Raw genomic sequence first — 13,014 nt, forward strand, 5'->3', positions numbered from 1 at the left:
AGTAGACATTCTCTGCCCTTGTGACATTAGCTAACTGTGGATGAACGAATTAATCTATGACTCCTGCCTATGTATTTAGGATGTGCATTGCTTGTCCAACTGGAATGAAATCTCTTCTTCCTCCCAAGACTACCCAAGTCCCATGTATCCCCAGGTCCAGTTTCAATTATTCCTTTATCCACAAAACTCCAAACTACACCAATCCATAAAAAAAAAAATATTGCTGTTTGGTATTATCCCGTGGTTTCAGAACTTAAAGCTTTCTATTCTCTGGATTTACAATAAACACCACTCTTCAATAAACTTGTCATCTCTTTGAGAATCCAAAAATCAGGTCTTCTATGGTGGCCAACTCTTGAATTCTATAGTTTAAGGATAGGCACTTTGCAAAGTGCTGGACAAATCTGTGTTGACTGGTTGATAGATTTGTTGATTGAAGTCTTCTTAACTGAGGGTTGTTAGGACAGCCAAACAAGGTTTAACATAGTCTTCTGAAGCACTGGCTATTTTGGACATTAGCCAGAAATCATGTTTGGCCTTTCCACTTCTGGCAGCTTCAGACATCACACTAAAGCTGTCTGACCATTTCACAACAAGTCTGAATGATTTGGTAAGCACAAACCTTTTATTTTCTTAAGTCCAAAAATCTCTGCATAGAATTTCAGTTTAAAAAGGGACACATGGGAAATGTTCTATTTTCTTCTTCGATCACATATACTCCTACTACTTATATGACATAAATAATAAGGGGTAATAATTCTTTTCTATTGGAACAATAGTGCAAGTTCTATAATTTTCACCTACAAATAAGAAAACTTAGACATGAAGAAGGAAATAACTTGCTCGAGGTACTTAAATGAGAGGCACAGGCTAAGACTAAACTTTAGATTTTCTGAGAGCTGCAGATGTTGCTGTAGCTAGGCAGTGAAGCACTTTTGGAAAACCCACACCAGGGGCATAGTTCAGTGGAAGAACACATACCCTAGGTTCCATCCTCAGCACTGCAATCAAAACACCCCACAAAATACTTCAGGTCCTTTGCTCCTAGCACAATCCCTTACCCTGATTTGAGATTTAAAACATAAACTTTCCTTTGACCCTGACCCCTTAGGAGCAACATTATCCATTTCTTCATCAAATTTCATTTCTTTCACTCCTCTTGTTTCTCCTTTCTAGTTCTATTTTTTCTTTTTCTTTAACTTGTGTAAACATGATATTGTAAAAAGAACCTGGGCTTTAGAGTCAGACAGATACAAGCTTGAATGCCAGAGATCTAGCTCGACAGTAGAGCTCTTATCTAGAGTGTGCAAAGCCCTAAGTGCTATCCACAGCAATGCATAAAAAATGATAAAAATGAAAACATATTTTGGTTGCACTGTGGATTGAACCCAGGGCTTCACACACGCAGCACAAGTCCTCTACTACTGACTTACAACTTGCCTCCCAAATTAAGTTTCAATGCCAGCTACCCCTCTTATTATATAATTTAGAGGCTGTCAGCTTTTGAGCCTCAGTCCCTTCAAAGGCACAATTGGGACATCAATATTCACATCAAAGAGTACTATAAAAATTAAAGGAGAATATACATAAACATCTAGAAACAGACCATAGAACAGGTTCTCTACCTTTCCGATGCCTCCATGTCTAGACTCTGTATTCAACAGATTGCTGAACTCAAACTCAAACTATAGGGCTTACACTCCACGAATATCTGGAAGCATCCAGATACGTGCCTGATCTGCTTTTCAGTGGTCTTGATTTTTCTTGATTACCAATTTAAGAAAGCCCCCAAATCTCAGTCAACTCCTCCAAAGAACATGAGTCAAGTCTGACACTTACATAAATACAAAGAAAAAGAAATGGAAAACAGCAAGTTGTCCCAACAAAGAAAAGGCTTTAGCTTCTCATATTATCATAAGCAAAGATGGGGCTGTAGCTATGAGTGTCTAACCCCTTTCCTGAATAACTAGTCAAACCAGCTTTACTTCTAGCTGTACCTCATCTCACCTCCAACCCTCTTTTCTCAAAGGAAAATTCAGTTTCTGATAGACCATGAAAGACAATATAGGAGAACCATTCAAAATTTTCCTGCCAGGGGCTTTTGGGGAAAGACCAAAACAACTAGAAATCTGTTGAGTGGCTTTAGAGTGAGGGTTAGAAGATACCACAAAGGGTCTGTTCATCACTGGGCTTAACCTTGATCCTGTCAAATGAGTCCCACCTCCCACATTCCTCAGAGATGTAACATTAAAAGACTTGAGTGAAAGTTAACAGACCATGCCATCTCTGAGAACACACCAGGAAACAGCCACTTCTGCAAAGACAGGAAGCAGTAGTGTGGAGAAAAAGGAATGTACTGTAAGAACTGCCTGCTGTCAGTCAGCCTTCATGCTTCCATAGTCACGGCAAGCAAGGACTCACTAGCCCTTAGCAAGCCTTCCATAGAGAAGAAGCTTGCCCTATGGAGGGACTTAGAAGAAACAGACACAAAGAGGTATAGCAACATGGCTAGATTACTAAGAAAACTGATAAGCATCATGCTATAAGGAATGTGAAGTCACAAAAGTCCTGTCCTTAATCAAAACAGAGAACTATGTGGTGTGAGAAAACTTCCCTCTGATTCTATGACAATTTGGCGAATGTTCTCAAACTTATCAGCCTCAGTGAGTTTCTCTCATTTCCCACCATAAGCATGTTCCAGTCAAGAGGGACAAAGCTGGTACAGCAAACTAGAAGGGCTCACTGTGACTAAAAGAAAAAAAAATCAATTTGGACAGAGGGCAGGGTAGTCAATGAATGAACAAAGAGGCAGTGGCACTTGAATGAGAGAGTCCAAAATGTAGGCCTTAAAGCAATCGGTGCTGGTAGGTGGGGGCTGGGAACCAAAGACTGGACATGAAAGAAAATACAGATTAGATGCATGGAAAATGGGCCTTTTGCTCTGAGGACATGCTTATTCTGTGACAGAACACAGTCATCGACTCTCATTGAAAGAGGCGGATGTGGAGGTTAAGTGAAAGGAGAGCGATTAGAGCTTACTTTGAGAGCTCAAATCTTCTTGTTCTTTGCCACTTCAGTGCCCTGGCAGGATGGCTGTGCCCAAATAAACATGCCAGTGTGCTATGAGGAAGAAACAGATCATCCCGTGCAACAGTAACACATATGACAACCTTTCCATTTGTCCTTTAATCTGAAGGTGGCTATGGGACATATAGAGACAAATTTTACTTCATTATAGTCCTTGGACAGTCTTTAACTAAAATAAATTGTGTTTCAACTTATTTATCAATGACAATTGAAATCTGTCAGAAATGGGTATTTCAGAGAGCACCAGGAAGCACAATATTTGACTCCAAAGATGCTAGGTTAAAATGATCTCATTACCAACACAAATAATATGGATCACTTGCTGATTGCAAGATAACTCTCAAGTAAACCTGGAGTTCCGTTTCCAAGAAAATGTAACATCTGGACCCCGCATTAAGGGTATGAATACCTTGGGAACTGATGGTGAAATCTGAAAGTTACTCAGATCGGTGCAATAGAACTATCTAGATGGATTGTTTTCCAAGAGTACCTTTTGTAAGAAAGCAACTTGGAGCTCTGAATACCATTTTTATAGACACATATCATATGGGACTGTTATGTTGAATAATTTCATTGGTTATGCACTATTGATTAAATAGACCTCTCTAGAATTATTCTGAATGAGCCTAACCATAATCAATTGTCAAGTGTCACTGGGGATATGTTTTCTAGACTTCAACTCTCTTTTACCTTACACCCATGTTGCTTCAATAATAATGAGGATTGTCAGGTGTGGTGGCTCATGCCATTAATCCCAGCATTTGGGAGACAGAGGCAAGTGGACCTCTGTGAGATCAAGGCCAGTCTAGACTACCTAGAGAGTTCCAGGCCAGTTAAGGCTACAGGGAGACCTTTTCTCAAAAAGATCAAAGATGATGATGATGATGATGATGATGATGATGACAACGACGATAATTAACTCCTACTCTAATCCATTCCCTGAATGAGGATTTAATAGTAAAGAAAGGTATTTTCCCAGATTAGGTGATAACTTTTGAATGTGGAGAAATGGATAGACAAGTCTGTGGGTGTGAGACCTCTAGCAGGAGTGACTTTTGTGGCTATTCCAAATCCAAACAGAAGACCCTAGAATTGCAGGGATCACCGAAATCAGTTCCAGTATCAATATACCCAATGAAACATGAGACAGAGACTTCTGTCACCAAACTTCTACATAGAAGCTATGTAGGTTGGAGACTGCTTGTATGCACATAAGGTTGGCATTTTCAACCTTGGAGACAATTACTTTTCCCAGAAGGGGAAAACCAAGTTCAGAGACATTTTAAAAATTAGAATTCTGATTTTGACATCATGTATTAAATACTCCTTCCTCTTCAGTAGTTTAGTAACCTAATAATCTCTTTGTTTAAATATATCTGCTCCTTGAAGTCAAGTCTTATGCTTTCTCCCTCATCTTCCCTAGAGTGCCTTTTCTAAGGCTGCTTTGGGCTTAGCAGGGAAAATTCCATATAAATAGTAAATGAAGAGTGCCACTCAATTTTATTGTATATGGCTGGGAAGATGTCTCAGTGGGTAAGGTGCTTATTGTGTAAGCATGAGGAGCTTAGTTCAGATCCTTACCACATAAAAGCCAGGTGTGGTGGTGTACCTACAACCTTAGCACTATGGTGGGGGTGGGGATAGGCAAATCCCACGGGTTTGGTGACCAGCTAGTCTAGCCAACAGAAAAACTCTGGGTTCAGTGAGAGACCCTGTTCCAAAAAACACAGTGGAGAGTAATAGAAGATAGCATCAGACATCAGCCTTTGACATCCACACATGCACATATGAACGTGGACACACATACAATTTATTATATGACTTTCCTTCATGCCTATGTAGACTTTGGACAAGTATGGTTTACCAGTAGCACAGTTAATTTCACTAAAAGGTAGAGCTAGTCATCTTCAGCTCTGTCTTTTTAAAAGAATTGTCTATACATGTAGCTCAATGGTAGAACACATGCTTACCATGTGCAAGGCCCTGGATTCAATCTCCAGCACAAAAAATCTCACCCACCTTTGATATCTCTCTTCAATTATATTCCATATTCTATTATTACATTCTATATTCTATCTATATTTTGTTGTGGGCTCCATAACTTAAGAGAACCACAGGAGGCAGGGATGTAGTTCAGTGGTAGATGACTTGTCTAGCATGGGCAAGGCTCTAAGTCTGATCCTCATCACCAGAAATAAAATAGAGAAACATGGACAAGCTGGAATTAATTCAGCATGGGAGGAATAACCAGGAGGAAAGGTTGAATTCCAGATCTCATAAGAAAGAACTGAAAGGGAAGACATAATGTTTTTCATTCTCTCAAGGGCTTCTTTGTCTTCCTTCCTTCCTTCCTATTTTCCTTTTAAGATAGAAGCAGCACTCTTGTTTTCTGTGGTCCCAGATTTCAAAGCCCGATGGATAAATGACAGAGGGAAATGACTGCAGTTCAACATAAAGGAAAACTGTCCACAGCCCACAAGGGCCAAAGGTGAAATGGACAGGCTTAGATAGGTATGAGATGTCCCCAAGACCACTGGAGAACATATTCAGAGACACTACATAGTAGGCTTGTGAATGTTGTTACACTAAGTGACTTCCAAAGGCTCTTCCCACTTTAAGATTCTGTGATTCTAAGGCCCCCACCAAGAGCAGCAGTAATGCAGCATCCCTGAGTTAAGCATGCCCTTTGGCGCTTGGGGGCAGCAGACACTAAGAGCATACCTTCCTGTAATCTCTGCTGTTCTTTATTAACTTCTCAGAGATGGGTCAGCATATTTTCCCCTGGTTCTGAAAAAGCCTAACTATAAACATAATGATGTTCTCTCCAGATAATCACCCCATAACTAGCAATCTCTGAGTTTGTCTCTTTTTCTCCTTAAAGAAATTCATGGACAGGGGATTAGGATGATCAAGTTGGGGGAGGGGGGGGTAGGAGGAAACCATTTTAACTGTTTTAGGCACAGTGCTTAAGTGTCTTCCAACTAGAGTTGAATTATTTTCTTTGAAGTTTTGGATGGGAAAAACCCTGTAACAAACAAGGCCATTTTCCCTTCAAAGAGCAAACACATGGTTACTGACAGAGTACTAGGTGTATTATATATGGTAGACCAACAGGGAATAAAGTCCTAGGTATGCAAAGAGGTAGCCAAGTTTTACAGGACACACCATGCACCTTTTTTGTTTTACTTCCTCTTTTCTGTCTCCCTGAATAGATTCCTATTCCATGCCTCCAGATCTCCTGCTATTTCTGGAGGAAGGCTACAGTCATGAAACTAAGGCAGTAGGTATCTTTGCTAATTCTAGAGTAAAAGATGTGTGGGGGGTGGTTCATATTAATCATCAAGCTGAATTTAGCTCTTATAAAGCATGCCCTATGAAAATAATTTTGGGACTGCTAGGCCTTGGGCTGGGACTAGGGCTAGGTCTGATCTGTAATACAACTAAAAGATTTGAAAGGTTCTATCATTGTTCATATAACCTCTGCATACAACGAGAACTCAAAATCACAGCCAAATTTATCTCCAGCTGAAAGAAAACTTTAATCTGATCATTTTGATCCTTTTTAAGTCTCAACTTTCTCCTTCTGTGCTTCTGGAAATAAGGTCAGAATGAGGATGGCAGAGGGGCTTACAAACAGCTTAAAGAGCATGTTCTGGCATTGTCCTAGGTTAAGGATAGAAAATAGTGTTAGGGTTTGCCAAATTCATTCTCACATTATTTGTGATAATAAAGATGGGGCAGGTATGCCAACTGTCACTCTATAGAGCCTTGGCTACATGGAGGATAAAATGACATGGGAAATTCAGTGTGCATTATGTGGACTTTCTCCTCCAGACTACTCTCCTACCCCATTCTACTTTGTTAGAGGGCAGTAACTAGCTCCCACTTGCCTTGCATCTACCAAAAATGGGCCAGTAAAAGTGCAAAAATGAAGAGGGAGAATGACCTTCTGTACTTTTCATCCTAGCTTCCCTCCTCCTTTTCCAGCATCCCCACACTGGTATCACCCTTCCTTTTCTCTACTATCATTTAAATTCAGAGCATGTTTCCAAGAACTTGAAACAAATATAGGAACCTCAGACTGCAGTTCCACTTTCTCCCTCTGTTCCTTCTCTCTGACCCCTTATAGAAGGATAGCACCTGAGTCTCCTAGGCCTTTAAGAAGTCCAATATGGTGCAGAATCATTGGTGCCAGAACCTTGCAAAGTTCACCCATCCACTAAGAGAATCATTTTCCAATGAAGGGAGGCAACTTCATGGACGACTGTCTACACTATAAATAAAATAGTGACATCTGATTAGACAGGAACCCCCACTTCATTCAGACAATACTTGCACCCTGTCTAATGACACTAGTCAAATAAATTAATAAAGTTAAGGTTATAAGACCAACTTCCTTGTGTCCATGCTACTTTCTTATTTTTCCATATGTCATGGTGGCACTAGCGATAAATTAAACTATCCCCTAAAACTTGTGATAATCAGTAGAATGGTTTTAACATTTTGTCTCTTTGCCATTTCATGTAAGTAAATGGTTATAAAAGTCTCCATAAATCAGGCAGCAAAATTCTCCATATTCACTGAAACCATAACAGCTAAGTAGCAACTGATGATTTCCCCAACTTGATCATCTCCTAGCCCAAAGGTTTTCCATTAAATCAGAGATAAGCTTTACACTCTATGCCTTCTTCTCCCACTGGCCACCTTTTGTTAAATTTCTCTACATCCCTGGTGTCTCTATCTTTTCTACCTTTTCTATTTCTGTCTACAAGCACATGCAAATACATCATCCCAAACCCAAAGTACTTTTTATTTCCCCAAACCAAAGGAGATTTGCTGCTATTTTGCATCATGGCTCTTGGCTCTTCTGTCTCTGACTGATGTAAGTGATTTAGAGTTACCAAAACAGTCTTCTCCACTCCCTCAGCACTGACTTCATTAGTTCAACCCAGTTGACATGGAAGATGGCATGGGAAACATTACTGGGATAGGAGATTGAGAGTGAAAGTTATTGTTCCATGCTCCCTCACAATCTGCAGTATTACTAAAAGAATAAAGATATTTTCTAAGTCATAGAAAAGAAAATGGACTTGGACTACACCACTGATTCACTACATGACAGATATAAGCAAATCACTGAATGCATCCTAACCTCAGTTTTTCCATCAGCTTCTCTGCAATGTTCCCTGACTGTCTCACAGTGTTGCTGTAAAAGGTTTATGAAATAAGGGATATGAAAAACATTGTGCACAGTAACACTGCATGCAAATGTAATAGTTCTCTTCCTTACTCCCTATATAACAGTTCTAGTGAAGAGTTTCAGGGCTAACATAAAAGTTCCACTACAAAACTGTCATAGTATCATTTAAAGACTGCCAACTTCAACTTCATTTGGGACCTAGGGATGCCCAGGCCCAGGAAAGATAAGTGATAGACACAAGATTCCAGAACTGGAGCATGACAAAGCAAGGATTAGAATCCAAGTTTCCCATTCACAAATTCAATTCTATTTCTAGACCATCCCCACCAGTGGATGCAGACTAAGAAAGCTATTTGGGGGGACAAAGCTGTATTGTTCTGAAGCCTAAAAAGAAACAAACTAAGGTAGAAAAATGAAAAGGGGGATTAATAAAATATGCCAAATAGCATCTTGCCAAGAAAAAAAAACAACACAGGCAAACATTTCACTGAAAATATCCTCCCTTTATGTAATGTTCAGGCTAACCCAGTCATACCTGGCTTTTACTCTAAGGAGTAAAGCTATTTGGGAAGAATGAATAACTGATTTTACCCCCAAACTATCCAAATGCATGTAATAATGAGCCTTCTTTTAATAGGGGCCAAGTGTACATTGAACAGAAAGGGAATCATTAAAAGGCACCCTGCCTCTCCACACATGAGGCACTTCCTTAACAACACAGCCAAGAAAACCTTCATTTATCCTCAAATAATCCCCCAGCTAGACCACAAATTGCTGGCTGCCCCATACTTAGTAACACCCCCTGCCGTGCTCCTATGGGCTCACAAAAATAATCCTGGACCACAACAAGCTCTCTTAGAAGTGGCTGGCAGGTTGGGTCAGCCCTAAACAGAGCTGGAAAATGACCTCTGTAAGAGGTTGTCTAGGCAAACTGGAAATTCTGTGGACTGCCAGAAGAGTTAAAGAAAGGGAGGAACTGCGAGGGTTTGGAAGGCTGCGTATCCTATTGTGACCTTGGTGGAAAGTGAAGGGAAGAGGAGGAGTTTGCTGAGAAGAAATTCCTCAAGGCTAGGATTCCCCTCTCCAAGCGGGTTGTTTAAGTGTTTTTGTTTTTAAAAAATGTGGTTTATTCCAGAGAACGCAGGAGAGAGAGTGCCTGGGGGGGGGGCGGAGAGGGTGGATTACAAAGGCATCTATCTCAGTCTGGTGAGATATATTGGATGAAGATCACCTGGCTTTGGGGTTGCCTCAATAGACCTCTGACAGCCTGAGCTGATTGGTGAACCCGGGCAACACTATACGGTTGCATCAATGCCTGAAGGACACCCACACAAGTTAGCCAGCCATTCCAATGCAAGGAGAAAGCAACACAGGTTTTTATGGGTGTGTATCTGGGGTAGGGGTAATTTCTAGAGCCCTGCTGCGATGTGAAAAACACAGAAAATAAACTATGGCCTCATTTGTTCCCTAAGAGGCTACATCTTTCTATTTCATTCAGGAATTCACATCTCCAATCTCAACTGCAGTTTGAGTGGGTGGGAAAGGTGAAATCTGAGAGTGTAAAAGAAACAAAAACAACAAAAAGCTATGAAGTTCATGAAGTTCCTTCACCTGGCAATCTGGTATCTAAAGGTGAATCATCTTACAAGTCACTCTTCCCAGTAACAGCCCCAGGTGGCCCCTCTCCGCACCTTCATCCCCACACTAGACTCCTGGATTTGGAGGTTCTGGAACTCAGAATTCTTCATCGGCCTCCACAGCAAGTTGACTCCAGCTTATCACAGGCTCCTAAAGCAAACTAACCCTGGTGGTCGCGTTCAGCACAGCTGCGCTTCAGGGCACAAAAGTTCCCTCCACACTTCTCAGCTTGAGGAAGTCTCGCCGGCACAGAGTAGAGCTCAGGAGGGAAGGAAAGGCCGAGTGGAACCCGCAGCAACAACGCCCCACCACTGAATGGACTTGTGGGCGTCCAGCTGTGAGAAGAGAGGCTGGCGAAAGCCACCAATGCCTCATCCCCATTCCCGAACCAGACCCCAGCCCAGCAACCTGCCCAGGCCGGACGCTCGCCCGACTGACCAATGCAGAGCTAGCTACCTAGCCTAGCGCCTGTGCCCTAAAGCGCCTCGCTGTCCCGCCGGGCGCAGGGGCCTCCAAGGAGAACCCCCAGCAGCCGCCATTTCCTGAAGCCCACATTGAGGTGAGTGGCCTCCCCGCCGTGGGGGGAGCCTGACTACCCTAGTGCTTCAGGAGTGTGTGCGCTCAAGGCTCTGGTCCCAGCCGGCTGGCTCTAGTCCCACTCTCCAGCCACTCAGCAGCAGCCTGCGGCAGGACCCCTCCGCGCTACTCCAGCCCCTCCAGCTGGGGCTGGCCAAGAAGCGAAGTGGGGCTAAGGCCCACAGCCGTGCAGCTGGCACTCCCGCTTGGCCCATTCAAAGTCGGACGCTGCGGGAACCCAGCCACCACTCCTTACCTTCGACACAGTAAGCGGCTCGCAGTGCTCCAAGCCCCCCTTCAGGGTGAAGCCCCAGGGCGCCCCCCCCTGCAGTTGCACCGGGACGTACTGGAAGGACCCGGGCCGACTCTCCATCCTCTCCTCCGCTCGGCAGGCGCCGCCGGGCTCCTTTTCCGCGGGGGCTACAGAGCCTCCGCCCCCAGCAGCTTAGCCACCATCGCCCTCCAGCGCCTAGCCACTCACTCCGCACAGCCCCGCTCCGCCTACTCTCTTGCTGGAGAAGCTCGGGCCGCGAACGACCTCAAGGAGGAAATGACACGGAGCTGGAGAAGGGGGAGGGGGGTGGGACGGCGGGGGAGAAGGGGGAGAAAAAAGAAAAGAAAAGAAAAGGAAAAGAAAAGAAAAGAGAAAACAAAAGAAGAAAAGAAAAGAAAAAAAGAAAAGAGGCGGAGGGATAGCGCGTAATGGACAAGAAAATGGAGCAATGAGGAGGAGCAGTCACTAGGACCTCGCCTATAGGATCGCTGAGGAGTGGGAGTAAGGCGAGGCCTCACATCAATTGTTACATTGTTTCATTCAAGCACCCGCCCCCCCTTGGTCCTCCTCTTTACTGCAGAGCTCCCCGCCCCTGCCTTCAGCCCAAGCTAGAGGAGGTGAAAGTTGTTAGTGTGTATGGCCTACATGGCTGAGTGGGCTTTTCTGATTAGCTCCTTCTCTGACTGTCTTTTACTTCTGAAGGTCCTGAGACGCAGGTCCGTGGAGGGGTTACAAGGCTGTGGATCTAACATAGAGGGGCAGAAAGTAAAGTAAGTAATCCCGTGGACACATTGGGGTTGTGCGCGCAGACTGCTCCTAATGTACCTACCGGCGTGGGGGGTCATTGTGAAACTCTGCCGGCGAGCTTAGTTTAAATAAAGGAACACTTTGAGGGTGCCCCCTGCCTGGGTTCAGCCAGTAAGCTAGCACTGCTATGGCATCTATGGGAGTACAGTGCTTGTTCCAGTATTCTGTAGCTCCTGGCACAACTTTGCACTTGCCCCGCCGAGATGACCAAGCCAAGGATCTGCAAACTTATGACCAACAATATTATCTCTAAACAAACCAACAGGAAAGAGCATCCATTGAGAAGGTGACCAATTAATAACGTGCTTTTTGGAAGAATCGGCTTTTCACAGGGTCTGAAACACATCCAACCATCTGTTTTTCCTTGAATCTGTTTCTCAGTTATTTTTTAAGAGTAGACCAAACAAGTATAATAACAGTCCTAAGAAATGAATGTGTTTCTTGAACTGATGCTGATTTCTCAACCTCGACCTAAGCAGGTTACCTTCCCTTTCAGGGTGTTTTCCTTTGCAGTCACAAGTAGGCAATGATTTTTAAAAAGATCTCACGCTGCCAAGGAAAGTGTTGGCAAGTCAGTGGTGAGTCAACAGAGTATTCTGACTTTGTCTTGCTTTTTGAATGTCTTTTCCCATTCCTGCACAGTTTCAACATTCTCTGTCCCCTTCTTTCCATTCCTGGCTTTCTACAACTAAGGTGTCCACTCCCTGATTCCATTTCCTCACTGCTTCTTCACCACACAGCCTGCCCTATGCCCCACCACCGGCCAAGGAAAATTCTCACACAGGCTCCCTTCACCCAAACCATCCTTTCTTAGCGTTTCTATGCTGTCTGCATTTATGATATTGACAACTTTAACACAATGGTCATTTGGATAGATATAGTCTACTTTTTTATGTGCTTTAGAGATGATCCACATAGGAAGCTACCCTCAGATAAATTTAGGCAGCTAGATGTAAGAAAAATACCATGTTCATGCTGCTAGAAATCAGAAAATATCATTTCAAATTATTGATCCCCTTTTCAAATTTTTCAGTGCTGAGGACGGAACCCAGGGCCTTGTTCATAATGGTTCTACCATTGACATATATGCCTCCAGACTCCCTTTTTATTATGAATGCTTTTGATGCTAGGAATTGAAACAACTTGTTGATACTTGTGTGCATGCACATGTGTACAATGATGGGAACTGAACCCAGGTTCCCTTAAGAATGCTAGACAAGTACTCTTAGCACTGGGCTATATCCTCAGCCCCAACTTGATATTTTAGTTTGTGGAGAGCCACAGCCTCCGCCGCCATTACAAGATGGCGCCGGTATCCGGACCTTCTTAACAGTAAACATCCTGCTGCGCCCATAAGGGGCGTGCACAAGAGCCTGCTCTCCCTCGCCTCCTCCCGTGGCGTGATCTCCAGCAACCAATCCGCTTCTTATAC

At 43.2% G+C, this 13,014-nt stretch overlaps 1 protein-coding gene across 3 annotated transcripts in view; it reads right to left on the reverse strand.

Moving 5' to 3' along the window:
• Shroom4 (shroom family member 4) overlaps positions 1-11,050 on the reverse strand; it is a 314,107-nt gene extending 303,057 nt beyond the window's left edge. Inside the window, exon 1 of one of the 3 annotated variants that reach the window (XM_029561277.1) lies at positions 10,758-11,050. In XM_029561277.1, coding sequence (XP_029417137.1) covers positions 10,758-10,874 — 117 coding nt within the window. In that variant the 5' untranslated portion in view covers positions 10,875-11,050. Of the gene's footprint in view, positions 1-9,978; positions 10,113-10,757 lie in introns of those variants that run through there. The other 2 variants (XM_029561278.1, XM_029561279.1) reach the window with 2 other exon arrangements.
• Between the last annotated feature and the right edge of the window lie 1,964 nt (positions 11,051-13,014).

This window comes from Nannospalax galili, unplaced genomic scaffold (genome assembly GCF_000622305.1).
Source record: "Nannospalax galili isolate Female #2095 unplaced genomic scaffold, S.galili_v1.0 scaffold1534, whole genome shotgun sequence".
Lineage (NCBI taxonomy): Eukaryota > Metazoa > Chordata > Mammalia > Rodentia > Spalacidae > Nannospalax > Nannospalax galili.